Here is a 15,152-nt window from a genome sequence, read left to right as displayed (position 1 = left end):
TGTACATTTCTGTTCCACAATGAATTAATATTTAGAGTCAGTTAAACTCAATAAACAATCAGAAATGATTCAGACCATTTGGTTATTTTACATGGCAATATATTTTTCTGTAACTCACTTTATTTTATAGATTGTTTTTTCTGTTGCTGTTGTTGATGATAACTCAGCATTCTTCATTATTGTCTTAAATAAGATGTTCTTCATCTGTGTAAAATGGTGTCATTTCCAGGTGATGCTGAAGGATTGAGTGTTTTCAGAAAGCAGTGCTGATCAGTTTTCAGTGTCAGTTTAGCTGCAGTATGTCAGAGGAAAGAGGAAAGGACTCTCTCTCTCAGATGAGTCTCTCAGAGAAACACAGGTAAGACTGCGTCTGTTTTCATCCGTTTAAACTCGACTGGACTTTGTGTTTCCCTGTCAAGAACAAAACTTTAAGCATTGTTTTATATTTGCACAACTTCAGTTTTTAACTTCTTAAATTAACAGTTAGTAATTTTTTAATAACCTTCTAGACGCTGAATTGCTCCAAATAAATGACTTTAGTTTTTAGATAAAAAAAATTAACGACAGACATTAGAAAACAACTATACACTTAATTTAAATCAATTATGCTAACAAAACTGTGTCACACAGACATTTCTGCTCTCTATTTCTGTCAATAAATAAAAACTTGAAATGTTCTAAATAATAAATTAGAGTCAAGTATTTTTTAACATATCAAATCTCTCTCATGTATATTAAATTGTGTGTGTGTGTGTATTTGTGTGGAGGATTAGATAAAGACACAGATGTGTTTCACACACAGTTGATCCTCCTTTACTAAAGTGTTTTCTCTCTCTCTCTCTGTTCTTTGTGTCATCAGTGTAAGATCAGGCTCACATGTGTCCAGCTCTGTGTCTCTGATGAGTGACTGGTCTAAAGATGGGGAACCACCAAACTTCAGTGAGAAAACACCATCATCTAATAAAAGGTATTTCATGAGTTTCTAATTTTGTCACTCATTGACTGTGTTTAAAAGTTGTATCAGTGAATACCAATCATGAAACATTTTTAGATCTAATATTTATCATTAATCCGATCAAATATTTATCAGAGTATTCACAGCAAATGCTTTTTCTCTTTCTGTGATATTTTGCCCGGAAAATCAGTATTTATTTGATTTATTTGATTACAGGCTTCAGTGTGAGACATTAGACTCAGACGTTCAGACTCACAGGAACCACGAGAATTTCAAAGACAATCTTCTAGGGATCTTCCAAGTAGGAAAACACATTTTTATTAATGTTTAATATTTACAACAAACAAATATTTTATTGAAAAAACAAATTTAATGTAATTCCTCTAGATCACTATTCTTCCATTGAAGCACTTATATATTTTTTATTTTTCTATTTGTTACAAATAACAGCTGGTTAACATGTTAGTCTTTTAACTGGATTTTTTATAGATATTATAGTTATTGAATAAATTGTGTTGACCAAATGTAGATGTACAATTTGTTTTAAATTGTGTCTTTTTTCTTACTTTTATTTGTAGGATCTTGAGAGCAAAATAATCACATTTCTGAAGAATGAACTGGAGAAGTTTAAGAAAATATTACAAAAAGAGAACACACAACACTTTGTGAAGGACTTTATTGAGAACAGATCCAGTATCAAAGAATCAGCTCTTGATCTCACACTACATTACCTGAGAGAGATGAAGCAAGATGAAGCTGCTGATGCTCTAGAAGGTAAGAGACTCATGATCACCTGTCTGATTGTCTCTTATAAATGTAGGAGAGAAAATGAAGACTAAAACTATCTATTTTCTGTTTCTGTGTTTAGATGAGCTGTTCTTCATTCATCAGCTGAAATGTGGCCTAAAGAAGAAGTATCAATGTGTGTTTGAAGGAATTGCGAAGCAAGGTGACTCCACACTTCTGAATAACATCTACACAGATCTCTATATCACTCAGGGTGGCAGTGAACAGGTCAATACTGAACATGAGGTGAGACAGATTGAAGTTGCTTCCAGGCGTCATGAAGCACAAGAGATACAGGTTGAATGCACAAATTTGTTTGAAGCTCCTGAACAAAACAAGGAGATCCGAACTGTACTGACAAAAGGAGTCGCTGGCATCGGGAAATCAGTCTCTGTGCAAAAGTTTGTTCTGGACTGGGCTGAAGGAAAAGAAAATCAAGATGTCAGCTTCATATTTCCTCTTCCATTCAGAGAGATGAACTTAAAGGAGAAAGAAAAACTAAGTTTGATGGATATTATAACTCAATTTTTCCCAGAGACAAAAGGACTGAACCTTACAAGAAGGAATCAGTTCAAAGTGCTGTTCATCCTTGATGGACTGGACGAATGTCGCCTTCCTCTGAAGTTTGACTGTAGTGAGACGTGGCATGATGTATCGTCACCAGCCTCTCTGGATGTCCTCCTAACGAACCTCATGAAGGGAAATCTGCTTCCTTCTGCTCTCATCTGGATCACCACCAGACCAGCAGCTGCCAGTAAGATTCCTCCTGACTGTATCGACCGGCTGACAGAGATACGAGGATTCAGCGACGCACAAAAGCAAGAGTACTTCAAAAAAAGATTCACTGATCAGAATCAGGCCAACACAATCCTAGATCACATTAAACAATCAAAGAGTCTCTTTATCATGTGCCACATCCCAGTCTTCTGCTGGATTTCAGCCACGGTTCTCCAGAACTTTCTGGAGGAGAAAATAAATAATGATGTGAAAAACACTCAGGCTGATGAGATATCTAAAACACTGCAGGAATCAAACACTGAAGACACTCCCAAGACTCTGACACAAATGTACACACACTTTCTCCGCTTTCAGATCCAGCAGAGCCGCCGAAAGTATGATGGAGAATACACACCAGATGTTTCCTGGGATAAAGACGCCATCCTTTCACTGGGAAAACTGGCATTTCATCAGCTGGAACGAAACAACCTGATCTTCTATGACACAGACCTGGAAGCCTGTGGTATTGACGTTTATAAGGCATCAGTGTACTCAGGCATGTGTACCCAGATCTTTAAGGAGGAAACAGGGATCGTTCTTGGTACCATGTACTGCTTTGTTCACTTGAGCATTCAAGAGTTTATTGCAGCCCTTTATGCACATCTTTTTCTAGACATCAACAAGACAAGTGTGTTTGATCATGAGTCTACAGAACAGGAAAACAGAAATGAAACCATGATTGATTTACTCAAGACTGCAGTGGACAAGGCGCTCGAGAGTGACAATGGACACCTGGACCTTTTCCTTCGCTTCCTCCTCGGTCTGTCACTCCAGTCCAATCGACGAGTCTTACGAGGTCTGTTGACACAGCAAGACGGCAATGACCAGAGCAACAAGGAAATAGTTCAGTACATCAAGCAGAAATTAGAAGATGATCTTCCTGCAGAGAGATCCATCAATCTGTTCTACTGTCTGAATGAACTGAACGACCAAACTCTGGTGAAAGAGATTCAGACCCACCTTAGCAAAGGAAGTCTCTCATCTGGTGACCTTTCACCTGCCCAGTGGTCTGCTTTAGCCTTTGTGTTGTTGACATCAGAGGAAGAGCTGGAGGAGTTTGAGCTTCAGAAATTCAAGAAATCCGACGAGTGTCTCATTAGATTATCGGCAGTCATCAAAACCTCCAGAAGAGCTCTGTAAGTCTTTTAACCCTCTGGGGTCTGGGCTGTTTTTGGGGCCCTTGAGATGTTCTGACATGCCCTGACATTTGTGCTTTTTTCAGTTGCTTATAAACATATTAATGGCAAAGGTGTAAATTCACTCTATAAAGCACAAACAGGGCTACCATAATATTTGAGCCATGTGTATGTACATGTTTTCATTTTTGAGAGAATAATGTTTATGCGTGGTTATTGAAAAAAAATAAAAATAAAAAAATTCTGAAATAAGGCCACAAAACACATAGTAAATATGTGTCAATAAGACTTTTGACTAATGGATGTCCTCGCCTAGTGTTTTTTCTTCAAAATTATGTGAAAATAGTCTTGCTTTATCGTTCACATAAAACCATACATTGATTTAAATTGATGTAAAACAGGTTTTGCTTGGAAAGCCAATATGCGAGGGGGAGGAGTAGTTTACACCTTAGATTACAATGTCCCACCCACTCTGCATAATGATGAGCCATTCACTCAGGTGTGAAACTGACTGAGCCACAATACAAGGACAAAAGATATATTTAGAAGACTTATGTTGACCATTTAAGATTTTGCTTACATCTATCTTGTAAATATGTTTTGCTATTTTATTAAAAAGGTTACAATTACAACAATAATTACAATTTCAACAATATTTCAAGTGTACTCTTTCTTTGTAAAAAAAAAAAAAAGATTATAGGCCTACATTTTATCTATGTATTCATATTTCAGTCGATTTTTACTCATCTCAGTAGCAATACAGTTTGCTAAAACATCATCATTCATTCACACACGCGATTTAAATTTAACTTCTGGCAAAGATGAAGTTGACGATAGGCTATTGACTCGCGATCTTCGCAGTAGGCTAGTGTTTTGGATGGTTTTGTTTAGAACCAGCTTTCTGTAAATATATTTCAAATTTTTTAGACATGTGAGGCGAGTAGGCTACGGTCTGGTTCATGATGATCTCCAGTTCAAGCACCTTATGTTGTGGTTGCTAGCCTATATTTACTTTAAATCCAGGAAATTTGTTAATGAAAAAATTATTAAAATTAAGATACAATTGATACAAAACGAAATTCGTTTTAAAGAAAGGATTTGTACTTTCTGTTTTGAGGTCTCTGTGAAAGTTTGAAAGTCTTTTAGTGCTTTTTTTTAGAGCGCTCGCGTCCATAATGGAGAACTGTCACGTAATATTGTTTTTTCCTAATAAATGCGAACACGAAAAATAAAAGACAAAATACTTTTAAGTAAAACTTACTCCGAAATTGTGTTCTCGGCGGAATTCGCTCTTCAAAATGCTGCCGTTCGTCCTCTGAGGAAAAGGTGCATTCTTCCTCGCTGTCCAGAATCATCTGAAGGGAGTCTTTATTACCGGAGAAGCGTGTCATACTCAAAACGCGATGAACTATCAGTAAGTCTGATGAACAAACTGTGTTTTTATGGCATTGATCGGGGGTCGTATGCGATGCATACTAGATCAGGTAAACTATTTACATGTGAATCGCGCCGGGGGCGGGGCGGCTGCAGCTCATTTAGAGATAATGAAGGGAGAAGGAAAAACGGTACCTCTCCTTGCTTTCAAAGGGATTACATGAGTTAAAAACATTTGTTTTTTATATAAATGACTTCATTTAAAAGAAGAGATTTCAAGCTTCATAAAGACATATCTCACGTGCCTGTGTGAGAAGTATTCGCTGAGTTATGATTCATTTTCGGACGCGTTTCAGAATGGACTACACGGACAGAGAGAAGGCAGAACTCCCTTCGTGTTTATTTTTCTTTATTTGGCAAAAAGCACAACACTTTGTTTTTATTGTGAGTATACACAAAAATAATACACATTTAACAGAATCGATTGATGTATGAAACTTGTTTTGTAAAATCAAAGTCAAAAGAGTATTTGGGGTCTCAATTCAACTCATAAGGAAAAAAGCGAGCAGATCACGCCGGCGTGATCTCCGACCTCTGAGGGTTAATATATTTTGTCATGTTTTGCTCTCATCTGAAAAATGTCTTTATCTACATTACTCTATAGTGATTCCTCATCACGAACATGAACTTTTCCCTGTAAAGCCTGACATATGAAATAATAGTCTGAAAATTTTATTTTTTTAGTGGAGACAGTTTATCAAACCTTTAGAAAAAATATAAAAGACCTTGTAAAAATGTTTGCATGTTTTATATCATAAGATACACCAGACTGTTATGACTTATATAGAATTATATATTAGCTCATACTCATACTTGAGGGAAAAAAAGTACATATTTTATTCATATACCCAAACTGGGGGAAATAATGTAATTTGGTACAGATGTTATTGATATTGCCAAAATGAAAGATGAAATCTTTCTGACATTCTGTAAGGTTATAATATAAAACATTGATATTCTTATAAAATTGGCTGCTTAAATACAGTACATACATTATCGGTTGTTACTGTATCTCCCAATAATTTTATATTTGAAATGCTTAGTTTATGTAAAAAGTGTTTATGTTAAAAAAAACTTATAATGGAAAATATATTTAATATTTATTTTTTGAAAAATGTATTGAATGTGCTCCATCTAATTCTGTGATGTGATTTATTTCCCTTGTAGGTTAAATGATTGTAACTTAACAGACAAAAGCTGTTCAGCTCTGGCTGCAGTTCTTGGATCAGATGCCAATCTGAAAGAGCTGAACATGAACAATAATAATCTGCAGGATTCAGGAGTGAAGCTGCTCTGCACTGGACTGAAGAAGAGTACATTGAAGATACTGAGGTAAGTTGAGCCACAGGAGTCACATGACGAGAGTGAGGCTCGATGACTGACAGGGCAATGCTGGAGACAAAAGCGCAAGAGAAAGTCTTGGTTACTAATGGACCCCTCATTCCCTAATAGAGGAAACAGAGACGTGGTGTTAAAGACACGTTAAAGACGTGATGTTAAAGTGATGGGGTCAGCTCAAATCACCTCTGAGTTCTAGAAAAATGGCCAGTGGAATTTGCATGCCCAGCAACTCCCCCGTACATACGGCTGTATAAGATGGCGGCACACATCCACTCATTCAGGTTTATGCTGAGGAGCCAAGACAGGGTCCCGACCATTCAGTGGGATGGTTCAGGGTTGTGGCAGGAGGTACATAACGTCTCTATTCCCCCCATCAGGGAATGAGGGTTACATCAGTAACATCAGTCATGTTCAACGTTATGTCGAAAACTCACAAATGGGGTCCCTAAGTCGACCCCACGAATGCCCAAAATGCTAGTCCTTCATGCCAATGGGATGGTAGGGACAGGGCTTACCATTGAGATGGTCATAGCTGCTGTTCTTGATATGTTAGTTCACAGGAAAAGTGCTTTGGCTCTCTTCCTAATTTTCCTCACAGCCATAAAAAATATCGGAAACTAGCAAACATAACATAGGGAAACTGCTCTTCATGCTGAGGCGCCAATTGGGGAATCGCTGCACTGATCCATGCAATACGCCAGCGAAACACTGTCGAATGTGCCATAGACCACCAGAAAAAGGGCTTACTTATTGTAGAGGCAACTGGAAGAGCAATCATTCAGATTTATATTGTTCAGGTATAACTGATTAATCAGCTGAATGTTTTCCTCTCTGTTCTAGACTCTCTAACTGCAGTGTGACAGAAGAAGGTTATAAAGCTCTGGCTTCAGCTCTGAGATCAAACCCTTCACACCTGATAGAGCTGGATCTCACAGGAAATTATCCTGGACAATCAGGAGTGAAGCAGCTCAGTGATTTACTGCAGGATCCAGACTGTCAACTGAAGACACTGAGGTGAGACAGGATCAAATAATTAACTAAATTAGCTATATGCAGGCTAAATATTCATAACTAATATATTATTTTAGTTATATAATAAGCTGGACATTTAGCTGAGAACTGAATTGCCTCTTCTGCAGGTTTGTGAGTCCTGCTGCAGAGGAAGCCTGTCAGTATGTGAATACAGTTGTGGGTATAAACCCGTTACTCCAGAGAGAGCTGAATCTGAGGAAACATGAACTAGGAGACACACGAGTGAATCAGATCGCTGCTCTACTGCAGGATAAACACTGTCAACTTAACACACTGATGTGAGTAATGCTCTTTTATTTATTATATCACTTTAAAAAAAAATGTTTCCCTCAGCGTCACACAGAGCCACAACAATTTAAAGTAATACAATTAAACGGCAAATTAAAAACACACAATTAAAATGTGATATCAAGTTTTAAATATTTGATTAAGACAGTTTAATCATGGGTCAATAATTATTTCAGTTTCTGTAGAGGCAGAACAATGTTTTTTTCTGACATTAGAATCAGAACTGTTCATAACTGCTTTCAATTCAATGTTTGTATTTCACAAAATGTAAAATGTTTGGTGCAGTGATGGGAGTTTTTGAAACACTCTTTATGAAGCTATGAAACCTTTATGAATCTTTTGTTTTGAATCAGTGGTCTCTGAACAAACGACACGCGTCAGTTTAACACAGAAAGAATAAAGATATACCGTATTTTCCGGACTATAAGTCGCTCCGGAGTATAAGTCGCATCAGTCAAAAAATGTGTCATGATGAGGAAAAAAAACATATATAATTCACACTGGACTATAAGTCGCACTTATTTAGAAATTTATTTCACAAAACTACACAGTAGCACACAGAACAACATGCTGAGTAGGTGTCCGGTATGTTAACGCAACACATTAACAGTTATTCAGCTACACAATAGCATAAAGAACATATAACTGGGAGGCTGAATAGGCTAAATTAACATAAGCCAGCGAGTTCAACAAGCAAGTTACCAGTAAACAAATTCACCAAGCTCCCGCGATCTCATTCATTCCACATCACTGAATCCATTGAATTTTCTTCATCCTTGGTGTCGCTTCTGAACAACTCCGCCAACTAGAGTGCCCTCTTGCGGCTGTAGACGGTAATGTTTTCTCTTGGTTCATCTCAGTCTGAATTAATTTTGATATATAAGTCGCACCTGACTATAAGTCGCAGGACCAGCCAAACTATGAAAAAACTATTTTTTCCATTGTTCTTTCAATTTTCAATTTCAATTTCAGTTTATTTATAAAGCACATAATAGCACAACAATGTTTACCTAGTGCTGCACAAACAGTGAAATATTAAAATATAATAAACACAAATAACTATTAACCCTCTGGGGTCTGAGGTGTTTTCTGGGCCTTGGAGGTGTTCTGACATGCTCTGACATTTGTGCTTATTTCTGTTACTTGTGACATTTTCATGGCTAAAGTCTAATTACACTGTATTCAGCACAAACTCTGCTACAATAATATATCAGCAGCATGTGTGTAAAAGTTTGTGGTTTTGAGATAATGACATTTATGCGTGGTTTGTGAAAATACAAAAAGAAATTCTCACTGAAATAAGGTCATGAAACCCATACTGATTATTTCTTCACAAGACTTTTCTTCACAAGACTTTTTTCATCCTGACTGCTCATTCAGATTAGACAATATATTGATTTAAAAATTTTACGACGTGTTTTGTGTGAAAAAGCTTTATGCGGGAGCTCATTAATATGTAAGCTTTTTACACCTGAGAAAGACAAAGACACTCCCCTAACGGCCCTATTAGGAGCTATCAGGCCCTATCATTCTGAGCAACCTTGCACAAAGAATGAGGAGATTTAAAAAAGAATGGCTTTTTGATTTTTTGGATTTATTTACAACACAACATAATCCAAAGATACAAAACAAATGACAAAAAAGCACTCATTGAAAACAATTATCCAAAGACAGAGACCTTTGTGCCATTCCTAAAAACATTGTACATACCTTTCATTTCCAAGATTTGATTTTCACTTTACCATGTTCATAGACAGGGTTCCCACACCTTGGTTAACTTCAAATTCAAGGACCTTTCAAGGACTTTCCAGGTCCAATACCCTCAAATTCAAGGACTTAATGCGGGGACACATTTGTTGTGTCCAACAAGAAACGTTGAGGTACCATGGTAGTTTCATGCGCCCGTGAACGTCATGGCAACGTACAACACAAAGTAGTCTACCTCATGCGGAAAAACTTAACGTATCCAGGGTTTTTCCTGGCTCAAAATAAGGCGGAGGTGGTCAAATCCTAATAATGTATTTTAATAATAAGATAATTAAATTAGTATTTTTTGTAGATCATCATATAGCCTAATGTGTTTCCCACATTATTTTTTGGGTGGAGCCTAGTACCTCTAGGGGGGTCCGGGGACATGCCCCCCCGGTAAGAAAATTTTGTACATTTTAAAAATAAGAATAGGACAAAGGCCGCACTATGCATAGACGTTTTTTATTTGTTGCACAAACGCGTTTCGGCGTATGCCTTCTTCAGTGTGCAATCAAACAGACAGTTGTGACCAATCTTATATGCCCCCACCTATGACACACCCATAAACTCGTAAGCCAATAAATTCAAAGTGATATGCTACACACATATCAACAAAAGACAATTAATTAAAGACAATGATTCTAGGCTGCATACAAAATGACTTACAATACACAGATGTTTCATAAACAAGAATAACCCCAATTTTACAATTATAAAAAACAAGAATAATCTCAGTTTTATATTTATAAAAAACAACTCAGTGACAACTCTTCATTCAACCCATTGGGAATACATGTGTTTAGATTAAAATCTACCAGGCTTCTCGCTGCAAGAGGCGGTTCTCACGGTCTCCCCCTCTTGGAGCTCGATTAACCACCTCTAAGCCCATGAACTTGAGCATACTGACGTCATGTCCCACTAGATTAAAGTGCCTTGCGACTGATGATTTCTCATCATTCCTTCTGATCGCACATTTATGCTCAAAAATTCGTGTCTTGAGTTGTCTCTTGCTCTTCCCCACATAAAACAGGCCACAGGGGCATGTCAGTAAATACACAATAAAAGTAGATACGCATGTGATTCTACCTCTTACTTTGTATACCCTACCTGTTTTCGGATGTTTAAAATGATTTTCCGTGAGCATAAAGTTACATGCTGCACAGTTCAAACACTTAAAATTACCTTGTGGAATTTTAGAAAGAAAATGCGTTTGTGTTGGTGCAGGGAGGTGTGAACGCACTAAACGGTCTCTAAGACTAGGTGCTCGTTTATAACAACTACGCGGCGAGTCTTGGAAAGTTTGCCCTATAACCGGGTCACTTTTCAGAATGTGCCAGTGGCGATGCACAATGTTCTGCAACCTATTAGAGATCTGTCCATAAGTTGATACAAATGTAACGGTGTTGTTCGAGTTGTTGTGATCGATGCGTTTGGACAATAAATCAGCACGTTGTGTACTGCGCGCGCGCTCTAAGCAGTCACGTACCAAGTGATGCGTATAACCACGGTCAAGAAATCTTTGACAAAGTTCTCCCGCTTGTCGCTCAAATGTTTCCTCATTATGACAGATACGGCGCACACGCAATAGTTGACTATAAGGTAGGCTACGTTTGAGAGAGGGTGGATGGAAACTCTGGTAATGTAAAAATGAGTTACGATCCGTCTCTTTTCTGTAGATTTCCGTATGCAACGCGTTATCTGCCTTCCTCACTAAAACATCCAAAAACGGCATGGCATTATCATCATGTGTCAACGTGAATTTTATAGAGAGTAGTCTAGTATTTACATAATTATGAAAGGCAGTTAGTTCTTCTTTTGGGCCAGACCACACAAAAAATATGTCATCAATGTATCTGTGCCACACTTTCAAATGTCGTTTAAAAGGATTATGATTGTCAATAAAATCATGTTCAAATTTACCCATAAAAAGATTGGCATAATTAGGTGCCATGGGTGAACCCATGGCAGTACCTTGGGTTTGTAAAAAAAAGCTGTTTTGAAACATGAAATAATTTTTAGTTAAAACTTCACTAGCCAATGACAAGATGAACTCAGTATGTGGCACTTGGTTAATCGATAAGTAATATCCCAAGGCCGCTAAACCTGCATCATGTGGGATGTTGGTATATAAGCTGGTTACATCCATAGAGCACAAGATATCAGTTTCATTCACTTCTCCAATACAAGACAGTTTTACCAAAAAATCAGTGGTGTCTTTTAAAAAAGATGGCAAGTTATGTACTAAATCCTTTATATGATAATCAACGAATTTTGACAAAGGCTCGGTCATAGATTGATTCCCAGACACAATCGGGCGGCCAGGCGGATTATCCAACCTTTTATGAATTTTAGGCAAAGTATAAAACACAGGTCTTAACGGATTATTCTGCAACAAATATTTATATTCTCTTTCGTCAATAATTGCGTCAGACAAGGCTCTCTTCAATATGGATTTAATGTCTTCACTAAATTTCATTGTGGGATCACCGTTTAAACGCACATAAAAGTTAGTGTCACCAAGCTGTCTCTCAATTTCTTGTACATAAGTATCCCTATCCTGAATGACAATGGATCCTCCTTTATCTGCAGATTTAATTACAATTTCAGTATCAGACATTAATTCGTGCAATGCTTCTTTCTCAGAGTTCATGAGATTGTGTCTAATAGAGTAGTCACCCGGCTTAAAACAGGAAAAAACGTCTTGTTCCACCAGTCGACAGAAAGTTTGACTGAAAACGTCGAAAAACGTCTATGCATAGTGCGGCCTTTGTCCTATTCTTATGTATTATATTTTTTAGGCCAGCACTCTAAAAAGTGTATTATCAAAATTGAGTGAAGCCTGCTCCTATCCTCATTAACCAGTACATTTTAAAAATAAATTCATTAATCTGGTGCACTTTGAGTCACCCGAATCCACTATTAAAAATAAATAATCCACCCGCAAACCGCCTATATTCTTTGATTTAGATATCTGCATCTGATCATCACATTACAATTATTCAAATTCTCAGTGTTATGCATGATATGGTAACATTTAAACATTAACATTTAACATTTAAAATAAAAGTTTTTCTTTTGGCAAAATTACATTTCCTTAATAGCCTAAACAGAGGCTTTACTCCCTTCAAATTTAAATTGTCAATGTTTCATTACATCACTGTTTGAAAACACAAATTTTTTTGTACCTTTTATAAAGGGCATTTTCCCCCTAATTTTATTAAATGTATGCTCCATCTTTCATTTCAGATTCTTAAATTTGATCAATATATTCAATTAAAATAATAAGACACTATGCTGTTACCAATCAAATTAAATAATTTACATTGAAAATACATTATAACTGTATTAAATGAGGTTATTTTAAATATTTTTGAATATACAAATAAGGAATGTTGAAAAGAATGATACTTTATAAAACTAAACCGCCAGTAGGAGGCGGCAGGCGACCGTCTTAATGAGCGAGTCATTGAGTCATTCATTCAAACGATTTGAACAAACGGCTGATTTATTCAGAATAAGGCAGTTTATGAATGGGTAACTGAATCTTTGACTCAACCGATTCGCTCAAAACGCTGAATCATTCAGTAGCCTAATGCAACAAGTGTTGCTGTGAGATGCGCGATGGTTCTGCTGTGATCTTTGTTTGGAACTATTTTCGCTGCTGAAACAGAACTAAAACAGTCATTGCGTTCAAAATGTAAGTGACTTAATTTTAACTATTTGTTTATTGAACTGTTATGAAATCAGTTTCAATCTTGATGGCTCTCTGGTCGTGTGTAGCCTAGGCTATACAAAATATTGTTTCTTAACTATAGTGTTATAAATAACTGCGCAAGCCTCAACAGCGCAACATTGTTACCATCAGTACATTATAGGCCTATATTATCATCAACTATAGGCTATCAATCGCCACTTACATTAAATGAAATAAAACAGAATTAGTTATTTTGTATTTTTATACAAAAAATTGTTTTAATCAGGGCATTTGTCTGGTTGGGCAAGTAGTAGGCCTACAATTCTCTCTCACTTTCCCCTTCAAAAAAAGAAAAAAATACACGTGTCACGGACACAGTCTATGGTCCCGGACAAGCGTTATTGTCGAGCCCTGATATGTTTTCCTTGATTGGTTTTCCCTGAAGAGAATTACGTTGTTGAAAACGAAAGTAAACGTTCACGTTCACGCACGTTCATTGCATTTTACCGTGATGAGAGTTTCGTGTCTTTATCAAACTCAACACATTATAATGATTTATCTGTCATCCACCCTCGATTAATTGGAATGGAATGTTTGTATTACTTGGCCCGCCCGACCCGCGATTAGCCGCGATCCGCGCAGCACTATACAGTTTGAGAATAGACACAAGTGGTAACAACAACAGAACCATTACGGTGGAAAAAGTGTATCTGACCATCAAAATAAATTCAAGCACTTTCAAGGACCTGTCTCTATGTATGTTTATTTTCAAAAACTTTCCAGGGCCTTGAAAACATTTTTTCAGATTCACAAACTTTCAAGGATTTCAAGGACCCGTGGGAACCCTGCATAGACTCATGTGAATGTTGAAGTCAGCAGGAGTGGCATCTGGGCCCTGAAAAAAAAAAAAAGAAAAAAAGTGAACATACTGATATCAAGAGAAACATCTCGGTTACGGATGTAACCCTCGTTCCCTGAGTAGGGAACGGAGACGTTACGTCGGATGACGACGAATGGGGTTTCGCTTAGAAATCCTATCATCTTCGAGTATATAAAATGAGCCAATGGCAAAGAAATGCAATGGGTCTGCGGAATTTGCATAGCGTAACTCCGCCCCACGCAGGGGGTATATAAGGAAGTGCGCGAGCAACATGCAGATATGTCTTCGCTGAGGAGACGAGACTGAACTCAGGAGTTCCAGCGGTACAGCGGAAGTGGCAGGGAGACGTAACGTCTCCGTTCCCTACTCAGGGAACGAGGGTTACATCCGTAACCGAGACGTTCCCTTTCGTTGTCACTCCGAGTTACGTCGGATGACGACGAATGGGGTTCCCAGTGTAATCACGCCACCTCTCGACTGTCTTCCAGTGCCCTGCATAAGTCTGAGCTCCCTGTCGTGAGACTAGCACGGACAAAGGAGTCCTACTTAACACAGGAATACCAAGGTACACTGGGAAGCATATCCAGTGGAAATATGCAATCATGCCCAACCCGAAGGGGAGGACTTGGAATACACATATGACCCCGAAGGGCTGCATACGGAGTAACACTGAGGTGTCCAGCCGCAGGTGGAATATTTCAACCCCAGGGGTGGCAAGGTGGCTTGCCAAGGGAAAGACACATGCTCAAAGAGGCTTACAGTGGAATACACATGTGGGGGTCGCCCAGAGGGGGAACCATGCACATGGAGGCACCTAGCCAAGCGCGAAAGCTGCTCAGTTGCAAAACTCTGGCGTTGACGTCGTCAGTGCTGGAGGAGACTCAGGGCTTATTAGGCTCACCTGAGGAAAATATCGCACGTATCCCGTCCGTGGAGAGGAATGGCGAGCAAGCGAAGACACCTGAGCAGGATCTCTTACCGGCTAGTTGAAGCGAGTACATGAGAAGAAACTGGCTCCACTCTGAGATTATAGAATCTCGCGAATGTGTTAGGTGTCGCCCAGCCTGCAGCTCTGCAGAT

At 38.0% G+C, this 15,152-nt stretch overlaps 2 protein-coding genes across 2 annotated transcripts in view; both read left to right on the top strand.

Annotated features, from left to right (window-relative positions):
- Window positions 1-15,152, top strand: part of LOC307161633 (protein NLRC3-like) — a 262,998-nt gene that overhangs the window by 231,929 nt on the left and 15,917 nt on the right. The gene's annotated exons all lie outside the window — the stretch shown is intronic.
- LOC307161255 (protein NLRC3-like) lies at window positions 233-7,743 on the top strand (the record flags this gene model as incomplete). Its single annotated transcript, XM_079875879.1, has 8 exons — window positions 233-358; window positions 860-967; window positions 1,172-1,256; window positions 1,534-1,729; window positions 1,824-3,654; window positions 6,256-6,420; window positions 7,270-7,443; window positions 7,569-7,743. The coding sequence occupies exons 1-8, from the start codon at window positions 300-302 to the stop codon at window positions 7,741-7,743; spliced, it is 2,793 nt and encodes a 930-aa protein (XP_079732005.1). The 5' UTR covers window positions 233-299.

The sequence above is a fragment of the Squalius cephalus genome (assembly GCF_949319135.1).
Source record: "Squalius cephalus genome assembly, chromosome: 7".
Taxonomy (NCBI): Eukaryota; Metazoa; Chordata; class Actinopteri; order Cypriniformes; family Leuciscidae; genus Squalius; species Squalius cephalus.
This window is presented reverse-complemented; position numbering and strand designations above follow the sequence as displayed.